The sequence below is a fragment of the Capricornis sumatraensis genome, chromosome 13, assembly GCF_032405125.1.
Source record: "Capricornis sumatraensis isolate serow.1 chromosome 13, serow.2, whole genome shotgun sequence".
Lineage (NCBI taxonomy): Eukaryota > Metazoa > Chordata > Mammalia > Artiodactyla > Bovidae > Capricornis > Capricornis sumatraensis.
This window is the reverse complement of record NC_091081.1, coordinates 69485795-69506593: the sequence shown is the minus strand read 5'-3', so window position 1 is coordinate 69506593 and position 20799 is coordinate 69485795. Positions and strand designations below refer to the sequence as shown.

The 20799-nt window shown below is 40.0% G+C and overlaps 1 protein-coding gene across 1 annotated transcript in view; it reads right to left on the bottom strand.

Moving 5' to 3' along the window:
- UTRN (utrophin) overlaps nt 1-20799 on the bottom strand; it is a 551097-nt gene that overhangs the window by 73856 nt on the left and 456442 nt on the right. Inside the window, exons 59-60 of the mRNA XM_068985316.1 lie at nt 1914-1975; nt 200-274 (exon numbers count right to left, since the gene is read on the bottom strand). Coding sequence (XP_068841417.1) covers nt 200-274; nt 1914-1975 — 137 coding nt within the window. The remainder of the gene's footprint in view (nt 1-199; nt 275-1913; nt 1976-20799) is intronic.

The window sequence follows — 20799 nt, the reverse complement described above, 5'->3', positions numbered from 1 at the left end:
TGTTTTACTACTGCATCCTTGCTGATGGGGTGAATAATGGAGCATTCACAGAAACACAGCCAACTCCTTGAGTGAGGTACACTGAAAATCAGATTAACTCGACAAACACATCACCCTCTTCATTTATCTTTGTCGTAAAAAAAAAACAAGAAAGGCAATCCAAACAACAGAGTGATTAACTCTGGCAGAATAAACTCACAACACAGTGCTTTTTGGAGTCTTCGGATTTTGATGGCTGTACGGTAGGCAGAGAAACGTACGTTATTCAGGTCAGCTGAAATGGAAAATGGAACACATTCAAAAAGCGTGCTTAAGATTGTTTAACTTACATTGAATGGCAAGAATATATCTGTTCACTTCAATGATGGAAAATTATTATGTCTTTTCACATGAAAAGGTCTTTTCCTAAAATCCACAGTGTTTATAAGAAAATAATTAAATGTTCATTAGCACCATGGTGAGATACTTTCCAAAGCAATGCTATATGGATCTCAAGAAAGCATTTTCAAACAGGAAAAGGAGGGAAATGAGGAAAGGGAAACATGGCCTGTTGACTTTCCATGACTTAATAAATACATCACACCATAGGCTGCCTTCTCTACTGCTCAGAGGGATTCTCTTCCAGGGCATTTCCCCACAAGGACAATCAGTTTTCTGCCACCTAGGCTGTCCGTCTCACTACTTGCAAAGCTGGTCTTATTTCTATGCGCCTTCTGTCCTGCTCTATTTGCTTCCTCCACCCTTTAATCAATCTGGTCAAAATTATACAATAATCAATATTCAAGTCTTTAGGAATGATAGCTTAACTCCAGTTAATAATACCATATTGCCTATTCAAAAGTTGCTAATGAATAGATCTTATAAATTCTCATCACAAGAAAAAGAATTATGTAACTATGTTTGATGATGAATGTTAACTAGACTTATCATGGTGATCATTTCACAATATATACAAATATCAAATCATTATGTTGTACACCTGAAACTAATGTAATGTTATATATTATCTTAATTTAAAAAAACCTGAAAGATTTAGCATCAAGTTGAGAAAAAAAGACACTGGAATTTCTTTCTTTGTCTCCTAAAGACAGAGTATTCATAAGCGAGATTAGAAGAGTTAGTCTTTAACTCTGACCATTGGTGTGCTTATTTTACAAACTAAAACAATCCAGTGGTTTGTCTTTTGTCTGTTCAACCTTTGTAACTGTCCTCCCTCATCCAAGAGAAAGCTCACACAGAAGCCTGATACAGAAAGAGATAAAAGGAGTGCCCCCTCCTTGCTGAAATGGCAGCACAAATGAGAGCCTTGGGGTACCACTCCCCCTCTCCAGTGGCACTTTAGATCCCCTGTAAGAAAACTCTTTCAAAGCCACTGGAACGACCTAAGAGAAGCAGTAATAATAATCAGCTCACAGCCATATTCTCCTAGAAATCTACTATGTTAGGATTCTCATCTCACGTGTTCTCATGCATTTTTATTAAAGTGAATTTAGCTTTAAATGACTACTTAGACAAAAACTTACACAAGCTAATTCAATAATATTTAATAAATAAACAGTGAGCAAAAAGTAAATATGAAGCAGTGGATTACGGGCTGCTGTACTCTCTTGTTTTTGTTTTCACACAAAGCTGAACCTTAAGATGATACTATATGAGGGAGGTAAAACCAATTATATGTCTTTTAAAATCAGCCTTCTTGAGTTCACGCTATTGTGAACCATATGTTCTCTTAAGAAAAGTAAAATCTGTTTACTGCTCTGCCCTTAGACATTCAACTGCTTTTACATGCCCGTGACAAGGTCCTTTAAACATAATATGCCATGTAAGGAAAACTGGTGACTAGAGTCCATTTAAGAAATACAATTCTCAGTTGTTGAAGTCAATTAATTACTATTAACTAAAATAACACTCACCAAGGGATTGAAAGAGTTCAGTCATTTTAGGATGATCCCAACAGGTTGTCTGTGTTTGATGACTAGGAAAAAAAAAATACATTTAAATAAAAGACTGTATAAAATAGTAATTGCCACACAGAAAATAGGCAAACCGAATTCTTATTCAAATTTTTAAGAATGCATACAAAATTATCCCCTTGATGGATCACTTAGGCTTATTAATGTTTTGGCCAAAAAGCTTGTTTGGGTTTTTCCAGTTATTATGTGGCCCAGTTATTATTGTTCTGGCCAAAAAGCTCATCTGGGTTTTTCTGTAACATCTTATGGAAACCTGAATGAACACTTTGGCCAACCTAGTACTTAGTACGTGAAACAATATTAGATTTTTGTTTGAGCAATTATATCATGATGGTATAGATGAATAAATATGCTTTATCTGTTTCAAAAAGAATTACAATTAAAGATTAAAACCTAGGTATAAAATGTGACTGTCACAGACCCTGGAGCCTCAGGCTTGAGGTAGCCAGACAGGTGTAGGCTCTAAAATAACTCTACCCGTGTCCGGCTGATATAGATTCTCATTCAGGATAAATTCTCTGAGAGCGGAAGTGCTCTGAAGAGGCGCTTAACTTTAGGAGTCCTAATCAAATTCCCAGAGAGGGAAATGAGGAGAAATGTGAATCACACCTCCATCACACAATCCACTGAGTCTTCCTCCTCTTTAGCCTCAAGCCTTTCCTTCTTCACTGTAAATGCACTCTTCCCTGTAAGTGTGCCCTCTCCTGTGGGGATTCACTCAGACCTCACACCCTTACAGTACAAAGATTAGTACAAAGATTATCTTAAGTTGAAGACATCTCAGAGTCAACAAATGGAGAAAGAAGCTTTGTCAGAGCTTTCTTTATCTGACTTAAAGAAGCATCTTCTGGGAAACAAGGCTCTCCAAGAGAGTCTCTCCAAGAGAGTTTCAGGGCTATGAAAAAAAAAAAAAAAAAACAGAAAAAAACACTCACACCTGCACAAACAAATATTATCACAGACGTTCTTATCTCATGTTTGTTCTCAAGAAACACGTGTGTTTCCTAAAGAAACCTACTGGGTCTTCTCATAGGAGCCTTTCTCTACCCAATTCTTTTCTCCTAGCGCATTGGGTATGCTGCTGCTACTGCTAAGTCACTTCAGTCGTGTCCGACTCTGTGTGACCACAGAGATGGCAGCCCACCAGGCTCCCCCATCCCTGGGATTCTTGAGGCAAGAACACTGGAGTGGGTTGCCATTTCCTTCTCCAATGCATAAAAGTGAAAAGTGAAAGTGAAGTCGCTCAGTCGTGTCCGACTCTTAGTGACCCCATGGACTGCAGCCTACCAGGCTCCTCCATCCATGGGATTTTCCAGGCAAGAGTACCGGAGTGGGGTGCCATTGCCTTCTCCAAGTGCATTGGGTATATAAGCCCTAAATTCCAACCACTTTTTTGAGTTACTCATCACTGTATGCAGATTGCATTCATAAATAAACTCTTTTCTCTTGCAGATTTGTCCTTTGTCACCTTAATTCACAGGCTCCCAATAACTGAACCTAAGAGAGTAGAGAAAAAGTTTCTCTTCCCTGACATGCTCTTCATGAACATCTAGATTCTTCACTCTCCTTACATATGCATTTCTCTTTTGCCATTTTAATTTCTTATTCTTCTTTCAGCCTCCTCCAGTTAGCCAGTATTTTTTATAAGTATTGAATAGTTTTTTTCTCATGATCCTTATCCTTTGCTTTAAAAGCAAGTTTTTGTACTTTCTCTTTTTCAGTAACTCCCAAAACTAATTAGAAGTTTGGGGGAATAAGGTGAGGGTAATACAGATCAATGCAGTACTTAAATTAGGTTCCTTCTTTGTGTGTATATGTGGTGAACAGCTCTTCAGTGGGTCAGTGGCCTTATTTAAAATAGTTTACTGTTCATTATCTAGGTCAGAATAGAGTAATAACATTTAATAGTACTCAAAAGACTTCTTAGATAACACTCAGTTCTTATAAAACTGTTGAGTAGGCTAAATAAAATCACACAGTACACAAGAGACAGTGATATTAAAATACTCATACAATCAAATGTCAGGGAAATTATTTTTAAAGCCTAAGTAATATATCAAGAAGTGAGGCATGTCACTGGAAAAAGAACATAATCAATGTTTTTGTATACAAGTAATAGAACTCCCAAATAACTCATACTTTACTCTGAAAAAAATTTCAAGTTTAGATTTGAAATTGGGTATGTAAAATGTCCTAGAAATTTCAAAATCTCAAACAAAATAACATATGTTCAATGTGAAGGTCTGTCTTGGGAAGAGTTAGAAAGTTGTCTGACTCTTCTACCTGGTTCCTGATACCAGTGTGAAGGCAAATATCTCCAAATACTTTGGTACTACTACTGCTACTGCTGCTAAGTTGCTTCAGTCGTGTCCAACTCTGCGACCCCATAGACGGCAGCCCACCAGGCTCCCCCATCCCTGGGATTCTCCAGGCAAGAATACTGGAGTGGGTTGCCATTTCCTTCTCCAATGCATGAAAGTGAAAAGTGAAAATGAAGTCTCTCAGTCGTGTCCGACTTTGCAGCCCCATGGACTGCAGCCTACCAGGCTCCTCCATCCATGGGATTTTCCAGGCAAGAGTACTGGAGTGGGGTGCCATTGCCTTCTCCAACTTTGGTACTAAACACCAACCAAATCATTCTACCCTTTGACTATCTAAATTATTCCAAAGACCATGGAAAAAATAGCAAAGTTATATGCCCTGAGGTTTTTTACTGTTCATAGTGGGGCCTATGCTGAATTGAAATACAAAATCTCAGATTCCTAATTCGACAGAATCAGAATCTTTATCTCATCAAAATCGCAAGTGATTCATCTGCACATTCAAGAGAAGTACTGACCTAAAAGACTCCTAATACAAATGAAAGTAAAACATGAAAAAGATACCTCCAAATTTTGCTAATAAAACAACTTCCTCCCTATTACCAATAAGAATTTTAAAAGAAAAGGGACGAACAAGAATTAAAGAAGGATTTGCTGAAAATAGAATGTAATCCAAAGAAATTCATCACAGGCTCCCAGTTTTTAAAAGAGCCTACTAGGATTCACTGGAGCTCTTGTCTCCTCTTTGGAGTAATTTCAATCCCCATGGCAACACCACTGCTTAGAGACAGACACCCCATCGTGAAGGACCAAACCAAGGCTCAAGAATCAAACTAAAACTATGAGTAATGCAGAGCCAAACTTTATACCTAAACAACAAACAGACACACACTTTCTCTAGAATCACAAGTGTGGTGCTTTGGCAAACAAACTCTATGGAATCACAAGGGAAAAATACCAGCAAGCAGTCAGACAGAGGACTGAGAAATCAGTGAGAACACCCGCTTGCTAATGGCTCTTTTTAGTGAAGCGACCACTAAGAGCTGAGGGAACACACACATTTGGCAAACAGATGGAGGGCGGGAAACGGCACCTCCCCTTGTGAATTCAATACCAGTTGATTCATTAGGCAGAACTGCCAACGCTGAAAATAAACACAGCCTCTGGTTAAAAAAGTAAAACTACAGCTTACCAAACAACAGTTTTTTGTAAAAAAGTAGTAGATGCAATTGACTGTTGGATTTTCTTTCATTCTCTCTCTTTTTTTTTTTTTTTAAGTTGGGGGAGGGTTTTAAAGCAAAATCCACAATCAATCCAAAGGCTCAAAGTATTTGAACAGCTGCAGATTGCTCAGTTCCTCCTGCCAAAATGCTTCCAGTCCTCCCAGAGGAGGCAACCAAAACAGAATAAAAGTAGCTTTTCCCCCTCAAAATAACAACAGTTTAGGTTCTGGCCAATCTCAAATATGAAAGAGGAGTAGAACTTAATATTGTACAACTTGACAAACTGTAAAATAAAATTCCAATTTTGTTACTAAAAATCCTCTTTTTAAGAGGGAACCAACACAGGAGTCTAAGAATAAATGAAAAATCAAAAACTCCACCAAAGCAGCAATTAGGAGTTAAATCCAGATCATGTGATACAAACAACAGCGAGAATATGTGACATGTAACTAAGCAGGTGCCTAGCCTGCCAGCACCAGGAAAAACTGTGAAGGCCTTTGATGTGGGCCAGAAATTAGTGAGTGATACACCTGTGTAGCTGCGATTATCTTTAAGCTATTTTAAACTCTACAAAATGAAGAAAACCAATAGTAATGCAAATGATTTTTTGTCCACAGAAATGCAAATTGTTTCCACTCGAATGCAACTGATTATTGTCCTGATGGATATTGACCAGTCTGTCAGATTTGCATCCATTGTTAGTTCATTTCAGCATGCTTTAACTATAAAGACTAATATTTAGTATTCTCCTTGGAACCTACTAGAATTTCTTATCCATTCCCTTATTATTTACTGAATGCTCTTTTCAATATTTGTACAAGTCAAGATTTTCTATAGTTTAAATTTTATTTTATATATTTACATTTTAAAATTTAATTGAGATATAATTTGTGGTGACTCAAAGAGGAAAGAGCAGATAAAACCAAGGAGGTTCTTGGAATGCAGGAACGGAAAAACCAGACCCTTATCGCCCTCCCCTCCCCCCATGTTGTAACTATTAATGGATTTCAGGTCTTCCTGAGCAGTAGAACCTGTCTCCCCTCCTGCCCCAGAGGGAGAGGTATTTGTCTTACTCTTCTCCCACCCAGTATACATGTCTCATCCAATCAGCAAATGACCTACAAGACCCCTATCTGACTCCTTGTACCCTAGGTATAAAAGTGGACTAAGGACCCCCACTCAATGTCGGTTCTCCCTTGAGCTGGCCCACTGTTCTAACAGCATCTCCCATTCTAATACACTTTATTTCCCTCTCATTCTGTCTCATGCCTGCAAATTCTTTTCCAACCCGCACCTGGACCATGACACAACTGACATACAACATTGGGTAAGTTTAAGGTGTACAGCATGTTGGTTTGATATATTTGTATACTGCAATATGATCACCACTATAGCATTATCTAACACCCTTATCACATCACACAATCATCATTTCTTTTTTTTTGTGGTAAGAACATTTACAGTCTAGTCTCAGCAACTCTCAAGTTTATCATACAGTGAAAGTGAAAGTGAAAATAAAGTCGCTCAGTCATGTCTGACTCTTTGCGACCCCACGGACTGTAGCCTACCAGGCTCCTCCGTCCATGGAATTTTCCACACAAGAGTACTAGAGTGGGTCGCCATTGCCTTCTCCAGGGATCAAACCTGGGTCTCCCGCATTGCAGGCAGACACTTTACCGAGCCACCTGGGAAGCCCTTACCATACGGTATCGGTATCTATAAGTCACTGTGCTGTGCATTAGACCTCCACCACCTTATTTTTAAAATTATCCTTCAAAACCTGGGAGTGTCCTGGATTATACCTGCTGTCGCATATAATTATTAAAGTGTCCCTGTATCCTTAAGTGTTCCAGTTGGGATCACATACGACTTTGCTGTATTTTATGGACTTTGATGAAATATTAAACCAGTATGGTTAATAAGTAGCATATGCTTCTAGCTATTATTATTCATAATGTGTTCTCACAAACCACAGAAAGGTAAAGGCAAAAAAGACTGTGCACCAGTGAAGAGAAGACAAAAACTGTTGGGCCACAACATTTGCCCAGTATATAATATAGTGAACCAAGAGCAATTTACAAATAATATCAATGATACTGATTTCTAGGCAAAGACTGCTCTGGGGAAGATATCTGTTGAACCCATTTGTTCTCATTAGAGTGGTCTCATTTATTTCATTAAAAGATGATAGGATGGGATGCTGGATATTCAAGAACCGACACACACTTTCTTGTTACTTATCTATCTAATTTAATGTTTTAAACTGGATTTTGTGGGGTTTGCTATTTATCATTCCATTCCCATTTTAATTATAAAGGCTTATAAGAGAAAAAGCTTCCCAAGTGGTGCAGTGGTAAAGAATTCACCTGCCAATGCAGGAGACGTAGGTTTGATCCCCGGCTTGGAAAGATCTCCTGGAGAAGGAAATGGCACCCCACTCCAGTATTCTTGGCCTGGAAAATTCTATGGACAGAGGAGCCTGGCGGGCTACAGCCCATGGGGTCGCAAAAAGTCGGACATGACTGAGTAACTAAGCATATACATAAGAGAAAAGAACTATAGGTGAGTTAGCTAATTAAAAATATAAAAGTAAAATATAAATGTGTGTGAGAATATAATGCTGTGGCTGAGACAATCACAGAAAGAGACATATTTCTTCTTTGCGGTACATGTGTACATGTATGCTCAGTTGTGTCTGACTCCTTGCAATTCCATGGACTGTAGCCTGCCAGGCTCCTTTATCTATGGAATTTCCCAGGCAAGAATACTGGAGTGGGTTGCCATTTCCCACTGCAGGGTATCTTCCTGACACAGAGATCAAACCTGCGTCCCTTGCGTCTCTTGCATTGGCAGGTAGATTCTTCACCACTGAGACACCTGGGAAGCCCAATTGCTACACACAGTAAAACTTAATACACTAGGTGAGGATATGTAATATTAATTACAGTAATGGCCTATTATTTGAATGCACAATTTGTACCAAGTACTCTCCTAAACTCTTTATATAAACTCAAAACCAAACAATAATTCTATGAGTTCGGTGCCAATATTATCCCCACTTTACAAATAAATGAACCTAGGAAAAACTTAGATAACTTGTTCAAGGTCATAGTTTGTAAATAGTAGAAATGGAATTTGAACCCAGATGGTCTGATTTTAAGCCTGAGTTCTTTATATGGATGTGTACTTGCACGATTGAGGTTTTAAAATATTTCTGACGAAGCTGTCTAAATTTGAGTCCGAGGTCCATCATTATAATCATTGCAAACAACCTCATCTCCCTTGCTTCTCTCACTCCTGGCAAAACCCAAGCATGGATCAGCTCAATTACTTGCCTTCTCTGGACCAGAGCAGCTGTGCATGAATACAGCTGGAGAAAATCACTCAACAGACTGATTTTACTTTAAATGTTTGACTTCAGACCTCAAATGTCCAAGTGCTGGCAAATGCACTACATTCCCTAATAAAGTGCTTCCCAGAGCCCAAGGCAACAATTACTGCCGGCATCTCACTCCCCAAATCTAAGTAAATTTCCCTGCCTGTCTTAGTATAATTTAACTCAATCTCACACTTCATCTAAAATCTAAAAATCATCACACTAGAATTCCGTCATCTTCCCACCTCTAAATCAATAAGCTTCCCTGCATATGCCTTGTCATCTGCTTCCCCCCCTTTTTTAATGAGAAGTGACCCCCTTTCCTATGAAGGGCTAATTCTTCCCAAAGATTTCTAAACAACTCTTGTGCTGATTACCAACCCCTCTCAATAAGACGAGGTTCAAAATGTAAATGTAGAAGGGTTGGCCATTCTTAATCTCAATCTCTCTCTCTCTGTCTCACACATGTACACACACACACACACACACACACACACACACTCACTCATTCACATCCTATCTTGAATCTGCATTTCCTGCCACCTAGGACCCATTTTTTCAAGGCAAGAATACTGAAGTGGTTTGCCATTCCCTTCTCCAGTGGACCACATTGTGTCAGACCTCTCCACCATGACCCGCCCGTCTTGGGTGGCCCCACAGGGCATGGCTTAGTTTCATTGAGTTAGACAAGGCTGTGGTCCTAATGTGATTAGATTGACTAGTTTTCTGTGATTATGGTTTCAGTGTGTCTGCCCTCTTGCAACACCTACCATCATATGCAGAGTACATCATCAGAAACGCTGGGCTGGAAGAAGCACAAGCTGGAGTCAAGATTGGCAGGAGAAATATCAGTCACCTCAGATATGCAGATGACACCACCCTTATGGCAGAAAATGAGGAGGAACTAAAAAGGCTCTTGATGAAAGTGAAAGAGGAGAGTGAAAAAGTTGGCTTAAAGCTCAACATTCAGAAAACGAAGATCATGGCATCCAGTCCCATCACTTCATGGGAAATAGATGGGGAAACAGTGGAAACAGTGTCAGACTTTATTTGGGGGGGCTCCAAAATCACTGCAGATGGTGATTGCAGCCATGAAATTAAAAGACACTTACTCCTTGGAAGAAAAGTTATGACCAATCTAGATAGCATATTCAAAAGCAGAGACATTACTTTGCCAACAAAGGTCTGTCTAGTCAAGGCTATGGTTTTTCCTGTGGTCATGTATGGATGTGAAAGTTGGACTGTGAAGAAAGCTGAGCACCAAAGAAATGATGCTTTTGAACTGTGGTGTTGGAGAAGACTCTTGAGAGTCCCTTGGACTGCAAGGAGATCCAACCAGTCCATTCTGAAGGAGATCAACCCTGGGATTTCTTTGGAGGGAATGATGCTGAAGCTGAAACTCCAGTACTTGATGTGAAGAGTTGACTCACTGGAGAAGACTCTGATGCTGGGAGGGATTGGGGGCAGGAGGAGAAGGGGACGACAGAGGATGAGATGGCTGGATGGCATCACTGACTCAATGGACACGAGTCTGAGTGAACTCTGGGAGTTGGTGATGGACAGGGAGGCCTGGCGTGCTGTGATTCATGGGGTCGCAAAGAGTCGGACACGACTGAGCGACTGAACTTAACTGAGGACCCATTTTGTCTTCTTTACAGACAAAATTTTCATATGAATAGTCCACATCCTCCAGATTCATTCAGGACTTAAGTCACTTCTATCTGGATTTTAACCTCACTCCACCCAAACTGGTCTTGTCAAAATTATCAAGGCACTCCGTGTTATCAAGTGGAATGCCTGCTTTTCTGTCTTCAGCTCATTAGACCTCTCCTCATAAGCAAAGAGAAATAGGGTAGAGGCTTCAGAAGTAAGTTATCTAGTGTAGCAGATGCTGAGAGATGCTCTGTAAAAAACAGAATATCCAGAATGAAGTTGATGTAGGCAAAATGTACGCGATTTGAACACCTTCTTTACATATACAAGTTATATACAGGGATCAAGCAGAGCTCCCAAGTAATCAAATTTGCATTCAGGTGACGAAAGCATAAAGACTAAAACGTATTTTGGCAACCTCATGTGATATCATTTATCTCAGTAATATCTTTTTAAAGATCTAAGAGGTGACATTTTGGAATTTATAATCCCCTCAATATTGGTTTCATCATCCTTGAATATATGAAGAATATGGAATACACCTATCGCAACGTTGATTCATGCTTTGTGTGCATGCTTGTGTGTTTGTGTGTGCCTGTGTGTGTGACTACTCGGGAGGGGACAGGGCAGTAGATGAGGATGCTGTGTAAGGGTAAACATATTTGTTTCTCTGGTTATATCCAACTTCTTGAATCTTCACCAATGCTTTCTACCATTTTCTGATCTTTTAAAGGCATAAAATCCAGGATTATACTTTTGGAAACACAAGAATAAATCTAAGGGAAAATTTAAAGTGTGAATGTCAACATTTCAAGGAAAAAAAAAAAAACCCTTTCTGTTTAAAATCCAAATAAGATATATGATCCCATGGATATCATAGAACCATAAAAAATGCCATTCGTTTGTCATGATAATGAAGACATAGTTGTAAACAATGGATACTCTCTTGGATTCAATTATGAAATGCTATTAAAAAGAAACAACAAACCCAAAATGGAGTCACTTGTGCTAAACCCCACCAAGACTTAATACCTAACCCAACTGCAGTTTCACCCTCTCCCAGGAGTGGAATAAACCATTAGTTTAAAATTTCCTGGTCAGCACTCGTGAGGGAATCTATATAAGAAGACTCTTACATTCCCTTCCCCAGAAAATAAGATGACCTGGCCTGAAACAATCTTTTCTTTTCTTCGGCTAATAACTTCCTTGTTATCAGCTCCTTCCTTTCTCTCCAGTTTCTATAAAAGCCTTCCATTTTGTACAGTTCCTTGAATCTGCTTTCTATTTATTAAATGGGACGCTGTCCACTTCATAAATTATTGAATAAAGCCAATTAGATGTGTAAATTTACCTAGCTGAATTTTGTTTTTTAACAATGCACTTAAAAGTTCTCTCACACGTAAGAGTAGGCTCAAAGACACAAGCACGTAAAGGGCTACCCCAAAATACATGTGTCAACACCCCACGCGCGGATGATGGAACAATAAGACAAGGTTAGTTTGTGTGTGTTAAAGTAAAGCAGTAGGATTAATGACCAAAGGGATGTGCCTGGGTGTGAGGGGAGATACAGGTGACAATTGTCTTAAGGCAGTGGAAGACTGACTGCAAGAATAAAACATTTGACAAATGCAAGAGAGCCTCCCCTCTGGTAATATCTCTACTTCAGCCCAGAACTCAAAGGAAGCCCTGACCTCACCCAACTCTACCCTCCTGTCTCTTTAAGCCCTCAAACTAGGGAGAATCAGACCATCAACCAACAGAAGACCTATAGGTCACCCGTTGTGGCACTGGCCCCGCTGTGTACGCCCTTGCCTGGGGGGGTTAACCTAACCAGGTTTAGGTTCCTATCAGAGTTCAATTTATTGTTGTATCCTTCAAATTTTGTTTTTCAACTACTGCTACTGCTAAGTCACTTCAGTCGTGTCCGACTCTGTGTGACCCCCATAGATGGCAGCCCACTAGGCTCCTCTGTCCCTGGGATTCTCCAGGCAAGAATACTGGAGTGGGTTGCCATTTCCTTCTCCAATGCATGAAAGTGAAAAGTGAAAATGAAGTTGCTCAGTCGTGCCTAACTCTTAGTGACCCCATGGACTGCAGCCTACCAGGCTCCTCCATCCATGGGATTTTCCAGGCAAGAGTACTGGAGTGGGGTGCCATTGTCTTCTCCATTGTTTTTCAAAGCTGAACTTATACCATTTAGTTTTTTAAACAGAACTATTTTTTCTCTTTCACATTTATTTTTATTTTTTCAAAGTTTTTTTTTAATGTGGACCATTTTTAAAGTTTTTATTGAATTTGTTACAATATGGCTTCTGTTTTATATTTGGGTTTTTTTAGCCCCAAGGCATATGGCATCTTAGCTCCCAGGGACCTGCACCCCCTGCATTGGGAGGCAAAGTCTTAACCACCGGACCACAAAGATAGTCCCATTTCACATATATCTTAAATGAGAAATTAATTCTAATTTTTACTATAGGGTTGTATTGAATCTTTTACTGTATTACTTCAGGTTATAATCAGTACAGAAAAAGATATTCTATTTATTTCACAATTTATTTGATCATTATTACTTCTGTATCTTTGCTAATTGTAGCGACTATTTTAAATATTGAATCATTACAAATTCAAGTTCAGATATCATTTTTTTTCCTTCCCTTAATGATCCCTCAGTGATCCTTCCTATGCTACACGGTAAACCTTTATCAATTGCTTCCCTGACCCTAAAAATCAAAATGTACAGTACAACTGATGGTGCTGTTATAAATCAGTGAAGCTGAGTGATCCAGAAGATTCCAAGCCAAAATTCCACTTTATGGTTATAATATCTCTGGCACCAGCAACATATGGATGAATGGCAGGAAAGATATCTTCTCAAGTCCTGAACTAGTCAATATATTTCTAAGACAACGTCAACTCCACCTAAATAATCTCAACTATTTACATGGGTAAGTACTCTAGAAGTTGCCGATCTGGGGCTGCTGCAGAGCAGGCTGTCTGCTGCTTAAGTCTCGAGGTGAGCTAAGGCATGCTCCTTTGTCTGAAGCTGCCCCCAAGCCCAGGAGGTTAAGTGATCCCAAGGTACTTAATTCTCTCATAAAGCAAATTCATTCTTACCTCCTCATCAGCAGATTTGGCCCAGTGAGTTTTAAATACTTTATTTTCAATAAAAATAAAGTTACAGATCATTTCTTGGAAAAGCAGACTCTCTAGGACATTCTATTTCTATTTCATTTATTTCTTTATCATTAAAACCAAAAACACAAGCCCCATTTCTGGAGAAAAGACTTCTCCACTTAAAATTCTGGAATCAAAAAGACACCCTTTCCCATCCTGATGAAGGAGGAGAAAGATGAGGGCTGCTTTGGGAAGCCTTTCCGAAAGAACTGTATCTTTCATTGTTAGAAATATCTTTGTTGTGGATTTATTTTGCTTTGGGATGAGTTTCCTTAACCTTTAAAGATAAAATGTTTTATGTTAATTTCTTTTTTGATTTTATTATACCTTTGTTAGCTGTGATTTCCTGGCGAGGCTGGATATTTGAATTTCCCATGCTGCCACTCTTCTCTGCTCTTATTAAGGGGAGAAATATTTCACCTACATCATCTAAGCAGGGTTCACAATTCCTCTAAAGAAATAAGCATTAATTCTCTCCTTTAGACTGTACATACATAATGAGACAAGTATATACAGTTTATGCAAATAAATTGCATGACTACTATAAAGAACAACTACATGCCCTCCAAGATTTCATTTACAACTATAAACTTCATCTTTTTTTGCTAGGAAGTGATGAATTAGGGCAGCAGAGGGTGCCCTTGGGAGGCAAGAGAGGGGTCCAAAACAGTATTGCAGGATTACCCGTAATGAACACAAGGATGGAAAAGGAAAATATAAAAGAGACGTAATAAATGTAGGGAAATCTTGATTTAGACCTACTCATAAGGAGGCTTTAGAAAAGGCAGAGACTGCAAGGTAGTGCTATTTGTAGCTGAAGATTCATTTATTCTGGTGAATACATTGTAAGATTGAGGCATATCAGCTGTAGGGAAGGTGACAGGTATTATCTACATAATCAGAGATGACTAAAGTCTTTATGTTAAAACTGGGTGTGTGTGACTACATTAGAAAGAATTAAACTTTGTACTTCGGAGAAGGCAATGGCAGCCCACTCCAGTACTCTTGCCTGGAAAATCCCATGGACGGAGGAGCCTGGTAGTGGTAGGCTACAGTCCATGGGGTCGCTAAGAGTTGGACACGACTGAGTGACTTCACTTTCACTTCTCACTTTCATGCATTGGAGAAGGAAATGGCAACCCACTCCAGTGTTCTTGCCTAGAGAACCCCAGGGACGGGGGAGCCTGGTGGGCTGCCGTCTATGGGGTCACACAGAGTCGGACACGACTGAAGCGACTTAGCAGTAGCAGCAAACTTTGTACTTCAGATTCTAATGGGGAAAATAAAGCTATAGAACTGAGCTGTGAGCTTGACGCTGTCATATAGAGCAGAATCATCATCTTTACTAAGACTAAGGCTTACTGAAAAGTCACACACATGGGGTTTAAAGAAGCCACTGCGGAGAAAGAGAGGAAAGCTCTATTTCCTAACTACCCCTCGTGAAATTCTACAAACCAGGATGGCTTATTTAACAAGCTGAATAAGGTAGAGCAGCAGCTATGCTAAAAGCCCCAGGAGACCTATAAGCCAGCTTTGCTGGCCAGGCTCCTCCTCACAGATGGAAATCTCCCCAGTGTCAGAAACCTCCAGACTCTGTGCATGAGAAAAAGTAGAGGAGGGCCAGACAGTCTTCTCCCCACCACCTCCAAACTGTCCCCATCCCACTGGCGGGACTGTGGCAAACGACATTCACTATCTACAGAAGAGCACCTTAGTCCATTGTCAGAAGACAGCATGAACTTTCCTTAATCATGTATTGTTGCTCAGTCTGTTCAACACTTTTGCGACCCCATGGACTGTAGCCCTCCAAGCTCCTCTGTCTGTGGGATTTCCCAGGTAAGAATACTGGAGTCGGTTGCCATTTCCTTCTCCAAGAGATCTTCATGTCGCAGGGATTGAGCTTAGGTGATGCCAGCTCAATCGACAGGTGGATTCCTTACCACTGAGCCCCTAGGGAAGCCCTAATCATACATCAGGCCTACAGAAAATAGCTTATGGAGAATCCTATGGAAAAGGCAAAGTGCAGGTTGGAAGAAAGCAAGGCCTTGCACTAAGACAGCCCTGAATTTCACTGTTGACACATAGCAGGGGCACAATAGATGATAACCAGTCTACAGTATGAAAGAAAGGATGTTTGTTCCTAATTTCTCCACTTGACTGAATTCTCTAAATATAATCTTTCATCCCACCCCAATTTTCCATGGACTAAAAATTTCTGTTCTCTACCTTTTCTAACACAGAGAATAAGAGGCAGTAAATGCATACCTGTCAAGGGTTCAGGCACTGGAGTTTGAATGCCAGCTCTGACATGTACCAGTTATGTGATCTCAAGCAAGTTATACGTGTACTTATGACTTAGAAAGTGAAAAGTGAAAGGGAAGTCGCTCAGTTGTGTCCGACTCTTTGCAACCCCATGGACTGTAGCCTACCAGGCTTCTCAGCCTTGTCTATAAATGGGGGTAATGATAGTACCTATGGGCTTCCCATAGCTCAGTCGGTAAAGAATCTGCCTACAATGTGAGAGACCTGGGGTCGATTCCTGGGTCGGGAAGATCCCCTGGAGAAGGAAATGGCAATCCACTCCAGTTTTCTTGCCTGGAAAGCCCCACAGACAGAGGAGCCTGGCTGGCTACAGTCCATGGGATCGCAAGAGTCAGATACGACTTAGCAACTAAACAACCACCATAGTACCTATACTTCACTGGGCTACTGTGAGAATTAAAAGAGATAACCCAGGCATAGGATTAGCACAGTGGCTAGCAAGTGAATATTGAAAACATATCACTTATTACAATGATCATTATTATCACCCTTTATGACTATGAATTATTATTATTATTTCTGCATCAAAAAGAGAACCAATGAGTTTTACATGATAATTATGACATATTAAGAAAATTCAACTCAAGGCATTTATTCTTCATTCCCTTTATACCTGAAACTCTGTGGATGTTAACTTTTAGTTGAGAAAATGAACAACTTGTACAAAGCACAATGCAGGGCCAAAAATTCACAAAGAAAGAGATCTTGATTTTACAGTATTATTGTACACTGTGAAGGCAGCAAGAGTCATTTCAAATTTTCTTAAATTGATGGAGCAATGAGTTGGCATTGGACTACAGTAGAAAAGAAAAATAATTAGATCAGCTCTGGAAAGTCTATCTTATAGTATCATTTAAAGATATGAGTTTCAACTTAAGATATTAACAGAGAGACTTACACTGTACAGATTCTTACAGTTCAGATCTATATCCTATCTTTTTCTAGAAACAAATAAGTCATGGAACCATGGCAGTTCACCTCAAAATATTAATAGAGAGAAAGAAATGCATTGAGGAACCATCCAAGTATGTTTTAACTGACCTATAAAATTAAAATACAAAATAAAAATAATTTGTCCTTCGTATTCTCTGCCACCTTTCTTACTATACTCTAGCATTACAGTACATAAAACTGTATATTTAAATACTAAAAATATCTAATATTTTTACTGGAATATTACTTTCTTGTTGGTCAAATTAATATATCTTAATATGTTCTAGGAATTCTAGTTGCATGACAATCATGTAAAATGTGTTTCTAACATTTTTCTTCTACTTACTTGTGCAACCATGCAAAGGGAAGTATATATTAAAATCCTTTTCATTCATCATTTACTTACTTATTAATTTATATGGGAAATAAATTTTGTTTTCATAATAATTTTTTATCTGGAAACACTGGCCTACATAACCTTATCTCTAGTGACTGATGTGCCTTCTTTATGAGGTCTAAATAAACTGTTAGCTTTCACAACAGAGCAAGTAATGGAACAATCTGGTTAAACAAGTTTTCTAAATGTAAGAAAATTCATTCTATATACACAGGCTGATTTTGAAATATTTGAAAATCCTAAGACATTTAGCACTAAAAATTTAAAATACTTAAGAAAATTCAATCTTTCACTAATGGCACTCAAAATATTTCAGGATGCTACAATCCTACAGGCCACATTAAAAATATTGGCCATCAATGTGTTATACTTATTTTGAAATGCTAGTTATGCACTCTAGCCAATACAATGCCAGAGAAACCAGCCTTCACTTTACCTACCTGCCCCATAAGAACTTGTAGACTGGGCAAGGAAACAATTAAGCTAGATCCTCCCCAAATTATAAAAATTATCCTCATGATAATTTGTTACAGTAGCAATAGAAAACTAATACATGTACCATACAAAATCTGTAAGTCCATATAAATACAGTCCATACAGTCTGTGCTGTAATAAATTATTATCCATATCTCCCTGAGCTGAATCAAGGTTTGCAGGGCTGTGTTCCTCTCTGAAGGTTCTAAGAGCATATTGCCTTTCACAGCTTCTAGAAGCTGCCTGCATCCCTGGATCATGCCCACTTCTACATCCTCATATAACCTAACCTATTCTCTTCCAGGGGTCAGGAAGTGGGCATCTTTATATGGCCAGATTCTGCCTACCGCAGTATGTCAGGTTTATATCAAAACCTGTAATATTCAAGTCAATATTCACCAAGCAAATTAAAATTCTCTAATACTATAATTATTCTTATTATGTGGAATAAAAATTAAAATGTCACATTTAATTAGATGATGGCATCTTCTCTGTTTTTAATTGGAGTAAAATTGTTTGACAACGTTGTGTTAGTATCTGTTGTACAATGAAGTGAATCAGCTATATATATACACATATGTCCTCTCCCTCTTGGACCTCTCTCCTACCCCCTCACCACCCCATCCATCTAAGTCATCACAGAGCACACATCTGAGGCTCCCAACCTAAACATCCAGACAGAAAAATGAATAAAGAAAATATGGTACAGAGGGGCGGTCCTAAGATGGCAGAGGAATAGGATGGGGAGACCACTTTCTCCCCAACATATTCATCGGAAGATCATTTGAACGCTGAGCAAATACCACAAAACAACTTCTGAACCCTGGCGAGGACACCAAGCACCCAGAAAGGCAGCCCATTGTCTTTGAAAGGAGGTAGGACAAAATATAAAAGATAAAAAGAGAGACAAAAGGGTTAGGGATGGAGACTGTCCCAGGGAGGGAGTCAAAAAAGAGGGGAAGTTTCCAAACACCAGGAAACCCTTTCACTGGTGGGTCTGTGGGAAGTGTTGGAATCACAGAGGGCAACATAACCGAGAGGAAAAAATAAATAAATAAAACTCACAGATTATGTGCCTAACTGCAACTCCCAGTGGAAAAGTAGCCCAGACGCTCACATCTGCCACCAGTAAGGGGGACTGCTGAACAGGGAGGTGCGGGCTTCATTGCTTAGGGTAAGGACAGTTCCTGAATGCCCTGAGGACAATTTGAGGGAGCCAATGTGAGATAGCAACCCAAAGTGTGGGATAGCCAGAGAGAGAGCGAAAAAAAGAAAAAGAGGAAAGAGAGAGAGAGAGAGAGAGAGAGAGAGAGAACTTTCCCAAGAAAAGCTCTAATCTAAGGCACTGCTGGCCTGCTCACAGAACGAAGGACTGAGCAAATATCAGAGGAGAGCTAGCCAGCAGCGGACCGGCCCATCCCCCACTGGAGGCAGGTTGGGGGCTACAGCCAGAGCCAGAAGGTGAGGGGCAAACTCGGCCTCAAAGACAGCATCCTCTACCAAACTGCGAGCAGGCTCCCAGTTGCTAAGTCTTCCTGGGATCCTGGATGGTTGACCTCTGCCAGGAGGATCGCAGCCAGAGATCAGCTCCCCAGAGGAGACACACGGCACACCTGAGACGGCAGGCACACTGCACACCTGGGAAACCCAGTGGCAGGGACAGGGGAGGTGATAAGATGCACCGATCCACCTGGGGAGAGTGCGCTTGCCAAGCACCTGGTCGCCTGAGTTGCTCAGACGTGGGAAGGAAACAAAACGCAGGCCCAACCAAGTCTGTGCCTTTGTGGAGTACCCAAGAACCTGAAACTGAGTGGCTTAGATCTGGGAAGTGCACGTAATGCAGGGCCTGCTTTAGACAGTTCCTGCGGAGCAACGTGGAGCCTGAGTAGTGTAGACTGGGAAAACACACACACCGTGAGCAGGGGCAAACCCAGCGTGGCCCAGACACTGTGAGCACTCCCCACACACGCCAGTGATATTTGTTTGCAGTGCTCCTCTATCCCAAAGCACAATTGAACAAGTGAGCCTAAATAAATGTCCACCTTCACCCCCTTGTGTCAGGGTGGAAGTTAGATACTGAAGAGACTTGCAAACAGAGGAAGCCAAAATTAACAAGAGAGAACCACTTTGTAAGTGACAGGTGCAACAGATTAAAACCCCTGTAGTTAGCATTGACTACATTGGAAGGGACCTATAGACCTTGAGAAGAAGTATAAGCTGGAACAAGGGACTATCTGAAACTGAACATACCCCACACTGCCCTCAACAGCTCCAGAGAAACTCCTAGATATATTTTACTATTATAATTTTTTAATTTAAAAAATTTTTTTAAGTTCTTTATTACTCCTTTAATTTTCATTTTTAACCTACTATGCTGCTAAGTTGCTAAGTCACTTCAGTTGTGTCCAACTCTGTGTGACCCCATAGATGGCAGCCCACCAGGCTGCCCCATCCCTGGGATTCTCCAGGCAAGAACACTGGAGTGGGTTGCCATTTCCTTCTCCAATGCATGAAAGTGAAAAGTGAAAGTGAAGTTGCTCAGTCATGTCTGACTCTTCGCAACCCCATGGACTGCAGCCCACCAGGCTCCTCCGTCCATGGGGTTTTCCAGGCAAGAGTACTGGAGTGGGGTGCCATCGCCTTCTCCGAACCTACTATTACCTTGCAAAAAAAAAAAAAAAACAATTTTAAAAGCAAATTTCAGTGATTTTGTTTTTTTTTTTAATATTGTATTTTTGAGAGCCTAAACTCTAGATTTTTAATCTTGGCTTTTTGGTATTTGTAATCAATTTTGTACCTTTAAGAATCCAATCTTCAGTACCCATTTTTACTTAGGAGTGTGATTATTGGCTTGATTGCTCTCTCACCTTTTGACTCTCCTTTTTCTCCCCCAGGTCACCTCTATCTCCTCCCTCCCCCTTCTCTTCTCTACTTAACTCTGTGAATCCCTTTG